This window comes from Scheffersomyces amazonensis, assembly GCF_036850825.1.
Source record: "Scheffersomyces amazonensis strain UFMG-HMD-26.3 chromosome Unknown RJT21scaffold_5, whole genome shotgun sequence".
NCBI classification, from domain to species: domain Eukaryota; kingdom Fungi; phylum Ascomycota; class Pichiomycetes; order Serinales; family Debaryomycetaceae; genus Scheffersomyces; species Scheffersomyces amazonensis.
In genome coordinates, this window is record NW_027042745.1 from 989330 (window position 1) to 1001908 (window position 12579).

The 12579-nt window shown below is 35.1% G+C and overlaps 7 protein-coding genes across 7 annotated transcripts; 3 read left to right on the forward strand and 4 right to left on the reverse strand. All coding sequences in view use genetic code 12, as the record gives it.

The window, feature by feature from the left end:
• Positions 1–78: 78 nt before the first annotated feature.
• Positions 79–1416, forward strand: RJT21DRAFT_3344 (uncharacterized protein; the record flags this gene model as incomplete). Its single annotated transcript, XM_064884178.1, has 1 exon — positions 79–1416. One exon carries the CDS (start codon positions 79–81, stop codon positions 1414–1416), a length of 1338 nt encoding a protein of 445 aa, XP_064737428.1.
• A 25-nt stretch (positions 1417–1441) lies between these two features.
• RJT21DRAFT_47977 (type 1 protein phosphatase-activating protein) lies at positions 1442–2199 on the reverse strand. The gene has a single exon (XM_064884737.1). It carries the CDS (start codon positions 1993–1995, stop codon positions 1468–1470), a length of 528 nt encoding a protein of 175 aa, XP_064737429.1. The 5' UTR covers positions 1996–2199; the 3' UTR covers positions 1442–1467.
• A 1-nt stretch (position 2200) lies between these two features.
• RJT21DRAFT_47976 (uncharacterized protein) lies at positions 2201–3304 on the forward strand. Its single transcript, XM_064884736.1, has one exon. The coding sequence runs from the start codon at positions 2274–2276 to the stop codon at positions 3267–3269; it is 996 nt and encodes a 331-aa protein (XP_064737430.1). The 5' UTR covers positions 2201–2273; the 3' UTR covers positions 3270–3304.
• Positions 3305–3339: 35 nt separating this feature from the next.
• Positions 3340–5934, reverse strand: IML2 (Iml2p; the record flags this gene model as incomplete). Its single annotated transcript, XM_064885501.1, has 2 exons — positions 3340–4913; positions 5097–5934. The coding sequence occupies 2 exons, from the start codon at positions 5932–5934 to the stop codon at positions 3340–3342; spliced, it is 2412 nt and encodes an 803-aa protein (XP_064737431.1).
• Positions 5935–8850: 2916 nt separating this feature from the next.
• RBE1 (sterol-binding protein) lies at positions 8851–9297 on the forward strand (the record flags this gene model as incomplete). Its single annotated transcript, XM_064885508.1, has 1 exon — positions 8851–9297. A coding segment is annotated over one exon (447 nt), but the record flags the coding sequence as incomplete, so codon positions are not given.
• A 738-nt stretch (positions 9298–10035) lies between these two features.
• On the reverse strand, positions 10036–11361 carry RPL4B (60S ribosomal protein uL4). Its single transcript, XM_064882250.1, has one exon. It carries the CDS (start codon positions 11303–11305, stop codon positions 10214–10216), a length of 1092 nt encoding a protein of 363 aa, XP_064737433.1. The 5' UTR covers positions 11306–11361; the 3' UTR covers positions 10036–10213.
• A 214-nt stretch (positions 11362–11575) lies between these two features.
• On the reverse strand, positions 11576–12569 carry YPT52 (Rab family GTPase). The gene has a single exon (XM_064882251.1). It carries the CDS (start codon positions 12451–12453, stop codon positions 11773–11775), a length of 681 nt encoding a protein of 226 aa, XP_064737434.1. The 5' UTR covers positions 12454–12569; the 3' UTR covers positions 11576–11772.
• Positions 12570–12579: the final 10 nt, after the last annotated feature.

A 12579-nucleotide genomic window follows, 5' to 3' on the forward strand; every position in this document is an offset into this window, starting at 1 on the left:
ACCCAATAATAAATCTCCACTATGAATGAATTGCAACAGATCAAATATCTGCAAATTCGGAACAAAAATGCCGAAGGCATGGAACGTGAAAACCGATACTCACGAGATTTTACTGGTGACAGAGACAGAGACAGAAGATCTATACCGCGAGAACCATCGGATCCATTTGCCGGAGCTAGAGATGCAAATCTACGAGCAGCAAGCGAATCATCACGAGGGAAACGGTTTTCAAGAGTTAATTCCGATCTCCTCCAAACGGCACTCAACCATAATTTCCAATTAACCAAATCGCATTCAAGTCATAATTTATTTAACAATGCTAATACAACTAACAATATTAATAATACCAATAGTGAGAGAATCAGTAATTTGAGAGTAGATACCAGTCGGCCTCATCTCAAGCGATGGAGTTCGTATAATATTTCGCAATCAAAAGGTGATGATGCAGAGCAACAGAAGGATAGTGTATCTCCACTTACAGTTCTTAAAGATGAGTATAATACTAGAAGACCACCTATAACAAGTAATTCATCAGCATTATTTAATACTGACAATTCATTTCGAAGTCTAGTGGAAAATGAATCGACTACTGTTAATGATGGACCCTTAACATCATCGCCTAAATCTAATAAGTTATATCATAAGATTAACCAAATAATAAATATAGCCCATAATAGCATGCACTCATTAGTGCCAATGTTGACACTTAAAGAAAGTGAAAATACTCCTATAACTAGAACATCCAATTCTCTTAATTATCAAAGTGAACTGGATGACGCATCCGATAACGATGATGATGATGATGATGATGATGATAATGTTGATGATCCACTGTTCCATCCAGATGGAGCTCCCCTTGGAACCACAGTTCCTGATACTCAATATAGACTAGAGCTGTGGAAATCTCCATCCTTAGTAGACAATTTAACTCTACATGTTAATGACGTTAATGATATCATGCAAGAAATCAATGATTTCCAAAGTAACTTTGTGGATCGATACAATAATGTTGAATCTAATGAGAAATTGAATAGAACCCAACAGAAGATTCTTGATTATAAGGAATTATATTTGGACGATGAAGCCAATACTAAAAATGCTACGAGTTCTCCATCATTCTCAACATCATACTCATATAATTTGAAAATTCAGAATGAAACTATACTAACTCAGTATACTTCAATTCGATTACGATTTCCTACTAAAGTATCGACTACTACTGGTAGATCTCTAGCCACTACTGGAGTTCTAGGATTCTTAGATCGTTATAAGAATATTCCTAGTCAATTACCAAAGACAAAATCAGGTCATATTAACTTTGAAGATAAAGATGATATACTTAATAATATATGGGAAACAGAGATTAATAACTTCTTCCATGTCAAGTCCAATGAGAGTTCGAAAATTCTACAATAATGTACATATATGTAAAATCGTAATACATGCATTAATTAGTGTTTATATACTCTATGTGTTAGAACTACCTTGTAACTCTTGCGGTAAAGTCGATTGATTAGGGTAATGTGGTTGTGTTTCGTAGGCATTTGGTTTACTATCCTTCGCAGATTTACGACTTTTTTTACTATGGACATGTCCATGTTCACATATATGATCCTCATCTCCATCATGGACATTTTCATGGTCGTGGTCGTGATCATGATCACCATGATTATGGTTATGATTATGATTATGATTAAAGTTATCTCTACGGCCCTCATCCCCCGACTCATCACTACTGGAGTCACTTGACGAGTCACCAGAGTCCTCGCCAAACTCTCGTTGTGGGTGGAATATGCAGCATATCTTTGATTTCTTTTTATTCATATGTTCATTATCCACTACATCTTCATTCCATCTAACAGCCGGCTTAGTTTGACTAGATTGCTTCTTTTGATTCTGTTTATCGGCATTTCTCAACCGTAGTATAGGATGAGTTTCTGTTTGCGTCACGGTCTCACCTCCCGTATGTCTCGGTTCGGGTCCTCTTGCTGACATTATGTTATACTATATTATATTATATATGATAGTGAAAGTAAGCAGTAATAAATAGTAGTTTAACAATTATTGTATGACAATTATGATAGTGATCATTTATAAGAGAGAGAGATGCGTGTGCGTGACGGAAAATGACAAAGAGAGAGACAGAGAGCGAGAGAGACTGTACTTTGTACTGTACCAATTGAAAAAAGACGTGTCCCGTCACTAACTTTAACACTAAATTCCACTACTACCCATACTAATATACTACCTACATTTGCTTATCATCATTGACTATGAGTAAAAGAGTCAATTTACCTTACAGTACGCAGGATCTCTTTCCTCATGTAGCATCTACACCGAATTCTCTGCGATTTGTGGGCTCAACTACTGCGGGATCAATTATCTCCACTCATTCATCATTATATACTCCACGTACTAATAATTATAATTCTTCATCATCAATTAGTAGTAGTCATACAATTAGTAGTAGATTTCAAAATTTAAAGAAAATGATTAGACGATTGTTTAAACCTACTACACTTGATTTTGAAACGGCTATATGGGAAATCTTTCATTTAGTTATAAATCCTAAGAAAATGTATAGATCACATTATTTTTATAAGCAACAAACAACTAATAATGGTAAATCATCTTATACAAGAGATGATCCATCATTTCTTATATTATTAACGATATTTTTATCCATTAGTGCTATTGCATGGGGTTTAGCTTATTCTCCAAGATTTCTTGATATATTAAAATTAATTGTATATATGGTATTCATTGATTTTTATTTAACAGGATTTATTATTGCAACTATATCATGGTTTATTACTAATAAATTATTTAATAATACTTATGGTAATTTAGGAGGATTTAATAAATATAATGTTAATTATATTGAATGGGGATTTTGTTTTGATATTCATTGTAATTCATTTTTAGTCATTTGGGCACTTTTATATCTCCTACAATTCTTATTATTACCATTATTAAGACTTAAAAAATCCTTATTTTCACTTATATTAGGTAATTCACTTTATTTTGGTTCAATAGGGTATTATTTTGTTAGTACTTTTTATGGATTTAATTCATTACCTTTCATAAATGCATCTACAACAAGTAGATCTTCAACATCTTCATCTTCATTTACTAGTTATTCACCAGCTAAATTACTACAATTAATTATAATAGGAGGTATATTACCTATCTTGGCTATAGCTTGGATTATAAGTATTGGATTTGGATTTAATGTAGCCGATGCTATGGTTGATACTTACTTTAACTAGACGTACAAGTAGACGTATTGAGTAATAAATAATAAATAAATTTATTTATATATATATATATATGTATAGTTTATATATTAATGGATTTGCCTAGTTGATCTAATCGATCTCCTGCTGCTTTAATTCTCATTCCTGTACGATTACTAAGTTCATAATCTCCTTCTCCTACATGTTCAGCTCTCTTTAACCAACCTTTACTTTCAGCTACGGCTAAACGAAGTGATGCCCGATCAGAAACTTTACTATGCAACATCCAAGTAAACATGGCCTTTTCATACATAACTGTAGGATATAAATAAGGACTGTAAATCAGTTTATGAAATCTGAATTGTGGGAAATCTTGAACAATAATAGCTGGACAAAGTTTGGTATCTATAAGAGTTTGACCTTGTTCAACTTCCCCCAACAGTCTTAGTACCAAAGCTTGTAAAAAGAATCGAATATGAGCTTCATCTTCTATTTCATTAATTTTAGCATAATTATGATCTTTAGTATTAGCAGAATATTCAGAATCAATAGCTCCTGAGTATCCTAATAATTTAAGTGATATTTGTAAATCTTCAGTATCCATTCTATTATATCCATTCCAAAAGTAGACAAGTTCATGAATAAGTGAAGTACCCACTAAATCTACATAGGCAATATTAGGATATTGAGATTTTTGACCTTCTATATGTTTCATCTTACGTAATAAGAATTTATCAAATGGCATTTGCTTACTACTTCCTCCAATACCTCCCTTCTTTTGTGAAGCATTAATTCCATGGCCTGGTACATAAGTTGGAGCCAATTCAAAATATTTAAAAGCTAATTTCTCATACTTGGCTAATTCTTCTTCAAGACTGCTAGTATCATCTGGTTGAACTAATCCCATCTTTAATGCTCTATAATGTTCCAAATAACATGCAGCTGCCATATATAAATATACTCCTTTGGACCAAGAGTTTATATCAATCAAATAGATAAAGTCTCGAGCAGCCTTAACATAATCATGTTGAAAACTATAAAGCATAGCTCTATCGAAAATCATAAGGGCTTCAACTTGTTGCATATTAATAATACTAGATTCATCATCAGTGAATTCTTGCATCATGGCTGTAGCACGATGTAATTGACCTTGAGATGCAAGAATTCTACCTTCTTGCAGTAACCAAAGAGCATTATGAGGAAATAAGTGTCTAACTTTCTTAAGTAACTGAGGGGTATAAAGATTAGGGTTTTGTAAAACTTTAGATAAGTCTTGTTCTGAGATAGTGGTCTTGGATTCAATGTTAAGTACATGCTTGACATTTGAATCCTCATGACCTGGTAATTGGAATCCAACATCAACAAATTGGACTGGTCCATCATAAAATACCAAAAGACATAAAAGAGCCAAATCTCCATGAATATTACGACTGGTAATGGCAGTTCTCCAAAGCATTTTAAGACCAGTTTCTCTATCTCCTCTAAATCCAACAATAGAAAGAACTTTCCCAATGGTAGGAGGTATCAATGATAATACTACTTGAAGAATTCCAAAACAGAGTTGTACACCAGAATGAATGAATTCATCAACAGTAGATACATGCAAATGATTATCTGCACTGGGAGAATTGTTATTACCAGTACTTCCTACAGAAGAAGTGATTGACTCACCAGTTCCTGAAAGGAATGATGAACTTTTAGTCTCATCGAATGTTAAATCTTCAAATGCATCTGAGAATTCCTCATCGTCATCATCATCATCTTCATCATCTTCTTCTACATCATTCTCCTTTTCAAGTGGTGACTTACACTCTATTGGTTTCTCAGGTATAGGAGATGATGATCTTGAAGTTGAAGCACGAGTCAGATCCAAATCTAAACCTTCAAATAAGTTGGGTGGAGCTATAGTATTTTCAGGGATTTGATTAATGTTTGTTCCTTCAACTCTAGATTTCCTCATTTGGTATACTTTTTCTAAATTCTTCATGAGTCTAAGATCTTCTGGTAATGAAGCAGATGAACTAGTAGCAGAAGGAACTTCAAAACCTGGTAAATCTACTGAACTAACACTTCTTCCAATAGATTCTTTCTTAACTCGAGCAAGATTCTTATTAAATACTCCTTCCAGATCCTTTATTTTCTTATAGATAGAATCTAAAGTTTGATAAGCTCTTCTTAATTTAAATAATGCTTTAGCCCCTTCTACCATTCCATTATTTTCTTTAAGTAACATAAGTAAAGCATTTAATAAAGTCAGTTCTGCATAAGTAACTTGAAATTCTGTACCTGGAGGATAAATACATGAAGTAGCCATATTATATTTAACATTATATTTTGAATTAGCTAATGAAGCAGCTTCAGCTTCATTTAATGTCTTCATAGCTTTATCCATAACTTCCGGTTCAAATCCTAATGTAGCTTCAATGAATTCCATAACTCCTAAAGCTAAAGGAAATATCCCAGCTGGTTGATCTGATCCTGATTCTTGTCTTGCATTTGCTTCATCTTTTAAAAGTTTAGTACCTTCTTGAGTTCTATCATCTAAGAGATAATCCATAGCTTGTAAGGCTATTTCAAAGTCATGAACTTGATTTAATACTCTATCGAAATTAGTTTCTCCATTAGAATTAGTGCTTGACTGCAGATAGTTGGAAGTAAGCAGAAGTATCAGAGCTCGTTTCCGTAACCCTTTCAACATCTTTGGAATAAAGTGTAAAGTATATTAACTATTGATAGTTTATTATACTTATCTAACGACTACAGCTTTTTATCACTTACACTGACAGATCAACTGTACACTCAGATAAACAATTATCACTTGCTAGCCACTCTAACGTTCCTGGATCATACAGATTCAACAATTTATGCTGGCCCCAAAATAGGGGACCGATAAAACATGACACAAAGTGCCGGGAGTGCAAACGAAGAGCAGCCGATAGAGCAAGCTGGATAAAAAAAAGCACTCAAACGGGTGATGTGGATCAGGTGATCGGATATATATCGAGCCGGTATTATTTTACATACCATTACATGACTGTTTAACTAAGCCTGGTAGAGGAGTAGAATTTACTAACCAATGCAATTATAAATTAATACTCTAAAATATAAATCTCTAAAGAATGAGGTATGTTTCAAGCTACTTACATCCCGGGGCCTAACCCTATATAATATTCATGTATAACTTCGCTTAGTTTTCTTAATTCTTCGTCTTTATCCTTCTTCGTCGGACCTAATAGTTTTCTTGTATCTCCAACAAATGACTTGAATTTTGAAAGTCCAAAGTCATAAAATATTACCCGACCTCGATTTGGATCATATTTGAAATTCCTAATATGAATATCCCCATGCAAAAACCCTGTCCTGTGGATGGACATAAGGGCCTCCTTCGCCAACCTTTGGAATTCTTCCTCCGAAATGGTCATCCAACTCATGTTATTGGTTCTCTTGGTCATTTGGGTACTATTGGTATATTAAATCGGAAATTTATTCCTTAGTCTTAAGTCTTAAATTCAGACTTGGGCTCATGGCAGTACGACTACTCTACATGTGTAATTGGTGCAGTCTGTACTCTGTTATAGTTGGTTATAATACAGTAACTGTAGATAATACATACATGTATGCTACTTTAAAATGCACTATACTATAATTCTATAACCCTTCTGGTAGTTACTACTTGCTTTATTATTTAAATACTGTACCACATTCACATTGTAAACACCAATACATGGAAATCACTCAAATCAGATCAAGCGAGGTGCACATCCTCAGATCAAACCTACTCCAGCCTATCCCTTGTACTTGTGGGGTGGGATCATAATAATAACAATGAAACTCTTCAATGTACTACAGACGTAGAGAATTATCTTACAAGCGAAATATGTACAAATTCAAATCGGTCAACTAGCCAGTCGCATTGTACGACAAGAACAATGGCCATTGAAATAATTCAACAGCCAGTAAATTTAACAACTTCAACCACAAATACAACCTCACCCTTAATCGCTTTCATTGGGCTCATAATTTATTACTAACTGTCACTGTTGCATTGCCGCCTTTACCGTCCCATGTGTAACCATCCAATGGGAACTCCTTAACTATAGCAAACTTAACCACATCAATTTGAAGTGTCTCGCGTCTTTTCTCTAATTTTATACTATGTAACTTGTATAATTAACGCCAATCAAAACGTTAACCTGTAAAAATTTAATTAAAACCTGCAACACAATGCAAATATTTGCCTCGAACGCGCTCTGGGCTCAAAAGCTCTTAATTTGCTCCTGATCTGATTTTACAGTTTAATGTGTGTCAAAGCCTAATCGGGACACATACCTGCACACAAGAAATGGCTGGTTGCTTATGCTTGCAAAAAAGTAAAATAAATAATTTTCAAAGCAGAGCTGGTGCATAATTCGCATCAATCATGCAAATTTCAACCCCAATTAAGCTAACAAGTTGTATAATTAATCATTGGGATGGTGAATAAAGCATGTCAACGTTTCTGAAAGAAAATAATTTTCTTGTTAATGCATGATCTATACACTTTTATGGCAACCTCCTAAGCAAAAAATAAGATACTCTTCTCCTACTAAGTTTTATGCTGGTAATATTCACCAAATTGCATTATTTGCATCCAAGATTATGCACTTGATGCATAATTCTAATTTGTTCACCATTTCTGTCTTGACGTCCATGCTTAATTTCCTTCTCTCCCTTTTCAACAAATTATTCATAAACTCTCTAACCTATATATATCCAAAACAATCCCCATTCCCCAAAATCAAATCAAATAACTTCTTCAAATCCCTTTTCCTTGTTTCCTTTTGATCTATAGTTATCTCACTTTTCAATTAACTGTCTATCCCCATATTTTGATCTTAAATCTCGCCAACTATTGACACTCACTTGATCAAACATATACGCACTCCTTCACCACTACATAGACATATACATACATTTACAGACATAACTACAAGTCAAAATGAAGTTAAATAACAACAAAGCTTTAATGTTAGCTTCAATCTTAGCTATTTCAAATGCCGCTCCTCTCATTTATACTAATTGGGTAACAGCTCCTGCTTTAACTCAATGGATTACTTACACTAATAACATTGTTACAAAAACTCAAACAAATGTAGTAGTTCTTAACACTGCTCCACCTGCACCAAATACTCCAGCCACTACAACTAGTCCATTTACTACCGTTGTACCAACAACTACAAGCATCCCAACAACTACAAGCACCACTCCAACAACTACAAGTACCACTCCAACTACTACTAGTACTACTCCTACAACCACCAGTACTACTCCTACAACCACTAGTACTACTCCTACAACCACCAGTACTACTCCTACAACCACCAGTACTACTCCTACAACCACTAGTACTACTCCTACAACCACCAGTACTACTCCTACAACCACTAGTACTACTCCTACAACCACCAGTACTACTCCAACTACTACTATTACTAAACCTACAACCACTAGTACTACTCCTACTACTACTTCTACTCCAACACCAACGACTCCTACAACCACAACTCAGCAAACCACTACCTCTACCAGTTCTCAAGCCGGTGATCCATTCACTTCAGATGTTCAATTTGAATCTGATATTTTAGCTGCTCACAATGAAAAGAGAGCTTTGCATGGTGTTCCAAATTTAACTTGGGATAATGCTATTGCTGAATACGCAGCAAATTACGCAGCTAGCAACTTTAATTGTAACAATGTTCAATTAATTCATTCTGGTGGTCCATACGGTGAAAACTTGGCAGCTGGTTATCCAGGTGGTTACAGTCCTGTTGATGCTTGGTATAACGAAATTTCCTTATACAATTTTGCTGATCCAGGATTCAGTGAATCTACCGGACATTTTACTCAAGTTGTTTGGAAAGGAACTTCAAGATTAGGTTGTGCAAGAGTTATTTGTGACAACGCTTGGGGTCAATACACTATTTGTGAATATACTGATACTAGAGGTAATATTGTTGGTACTGATCCAACTACCGGATTAAACTTCTTTGCTGAAAATGTTCTTCCACCTTTAAGTAGTTAATCTATTATAACTTACGAAATGGGTAGGATTTGACATTAAAACATTTTTCTAAAAAGGATATTTCTCTTTCTTTCGCTTGGTTTCATTTTACTTTTACTCTTAAATTATTATTACTTCTTGTATATTAGATATTACTCATTAGGCCAATAAATAAAAAACAAGTTTATTCTTATGCATATATGAATTGTAAATGACACCGTCTAAAACATTGTACTTAGCACCTATTTTTCATATTAATGAGGATTTCCGATTATATCCATTATACTGATCTACAACAAAGATTTTTACACGTTGCATCCATTCGTAAAGTTGGAAAGAAGGGGGTAATTTTTGCGATGGATATGGTGACATACCATTTAGTCTGTGCATCGCTGCCTCACAATAATTTTTACGCATCACTAATGAAACACAATCTGGCCGCCTTAATGATTATTAGTCCAGTAGCGACGAGTTAGTAATTGGTTTAAGAGTAATTTTGAGCTATAATAATTAATTAGAATTTAAATGTCGTGTTGGGTCGCCTCAACCATGCTGCTAAGCAACGTAGTTGACATATTATAAAATTACTGGTTCACTGTAGTGTGCACTGTATATGTATTGCAAATTTACACAACTAAACCACACTAGTATCCAAACTGCAAGAGTACTACAATACTTATGTAGCAGTTACAACAGGCCACTATAATACCATTCTCAAACAGTGTCTAGACAAATTTCATTTGCGTGCAACCTGTCTCTACAAGTCTTGGCTACAATGCAGTTAATTTAGATCAATTACATATATTATATTTTTTAGTACAAAACTTTCATAACCTCGTTAGTACTAGCAGAATTTACAGATTAATATACATATGAAATAGTCTTGAATTTTTAATTGGCTAATAGATGGTCGTAATGACTTATACTATTAACTAATTTAGTTCTTTAAGACTTCAGAGAATTGACCCTTGGATGGCTTAGCAGCAGTCTTAGCAACCTTAGCAGAACCTAATTTTTCAGCAGAGTAAGCCTTGGCGTAAGGGTTTAATCTTAATAAGACTTGCTTGTTCTTTAATGGGTTCTTCTTTAAGACGTGAGTTCTCTTTTGAGATGGTTGACCGGCTGGTCTGACAACAGCTTGAACTTCAGCAGAGTTGATTAATCTGGTAACATCAGTGTTAGAAATGATGTTAGATGGTAAAGAGTAACCAGTCTTAACAGATTTGGTGGAGTCAGAACCGTAGACAGAGTCTAAAGATTCGAAAGCACCTTGAGTCCAGATAATAAATCTACCTAAGTGAGCACCTGGAGCTAATTGTAATAAACCTAAGTGTTTAACATCGGAAGTTTCAACACCTGGAACATTTCTTAAAGCCTTGACAAGACCGTTATCTTGAGAGTAGACAACTAATGGACCTCTTCTTTGAGTGAATCTTCTACCTCTTAATTTACCTTTACCGGCTCTTAATTTCTTGGATTTGATGACCTTGATAACATCCTTGTGAGCACCAACAGCCTTTAAGACAGCAACAGCTTCCTTGGTCTTCTTAACAGATTCGAATTCGTTAGAAACAACTAATGGTAATTCCTTAACTTGTTCAACTCTGTGACCTCTGGCTAAAACTAAAGAAGTAACAGCAGAAGCAGCAATGGCAGAGGCAGTAGCATAACGTTTTTCGTTATGGTTAACCTTGACGTGCCATTTTCTCCAAGTTTTAGTTGGAGCAAACATACGACCACCACGACACATGTTACCGAAAGCAGCTTGACCAGAACGGTGAGTACCACCACCACCAACTCTTGGAATTCTGGCAACAGCTCTACCAGTACCCCAAGATTCAGCAGAAGTTTGGTGACCAGCGTTTTCAGCGACAGCGTAAGCTTGTCTCTTGTTCTTGTTAACTCTAACGAAAACAGAGTGAACAATATCTGGTCTGACTGGAGCAGAGAAGACAGCTGGTAATGGTAATTGAGAGGTGGTTAATTCACCGGTAGTAGAAACAACAGAAACTTGTGGACGAGCAGACATCTTTAACAATATATCTTGAATGATGAAGAAGGAAAAGGAGTAAATCGTTAGTAAGTACTGTCAAGTAAAGTGAAAAATTTTTTCTATACTGAATGGGAACAGGTCGTGTGCTGAGGGCTGAAAAAAATTTCGAAGAGACAGACAGGAATGGCAAGTTACCCGGAAAGAACAAACCCTGCACATAAGGAGGGGTACAGATAGAGGGCAGCTGTATCTATGCTTATAGAGATAGAGATGGATATAGAGATAGAGCTACAGTAACATATGGTGATAGATAGGCGCTTCATTAACAGAACACTTCTATAGAAATACACAAACAAATAAACAAACCGGAAAACCGAACATGATAGAGAAATGTAACTTAAGTAAGTATGAAATTTAGCATATGATAGCTACTTTATTTGAAGTACTCCGACTTCAAACTATTATATTATGTTATATAGATGACCTGATTGACCCGAAAACCCCTAACAACAGCTGCTATTGGCTGCCGCAGCTTGTTGTCTCCTAGCTCTAGCCAAATCAATTCCTCCTTGTTGTCTAGCTCCTCCAGCGGATCTACCTCTAGAGCTTGCATTTATAACTTCTTCAACTGGTAAGGCTCTTCCAATGCTATTGAATATCTCTAACACCCCTTCACCACTTTTGGCTGAACATTCAGAAGTGATTATGCGACTATTACCATCCTCCTCGGATGTTTGCTGTTGAATATATTCTTCAACTTCATCAGCCTCAACTTGTCTGTCTTCAGCTAAATCAGATTTATTTCCTACTAATGCGATAACGATCCCCTCAGGTGCTTGTCTCTTTAATTCTTTTATCCAATCTTGTGCTTTATTAAATGATGAACGACTAGTTATATCATATACGCAAAGAGCAGCATTAGCATTTCGATAATACATAGGTGCTAATGATTTATAACGTTCTTGACCAGCAGTATCCCAAATTTCAAATTTGATAGTAGTATTAGTTTCAGGAAATGTAATAGTTTGAGTTAAAAAAGCGGCTCCAATAGTTGATTCTCTTAAATCATCAAAGGTATTCTTAACAAATCTATGAACAATGGATGACTTCCCAACGGCACTTTCTCCGAGAAGGACCAATTTGAATTGGGCAAATCGGTTAGTGGTGGGTGATACTTCGGCCATTATGACTGTTATTATATGCTAGAGATTTTGATTATGATATCGTCTTGTGATGATGTCGTATTTATGGACTGCCTACTTCGTCTCTCTCCCCTTTAGATTAAAGCCGAGGGTTGTTATGTGCAGGAA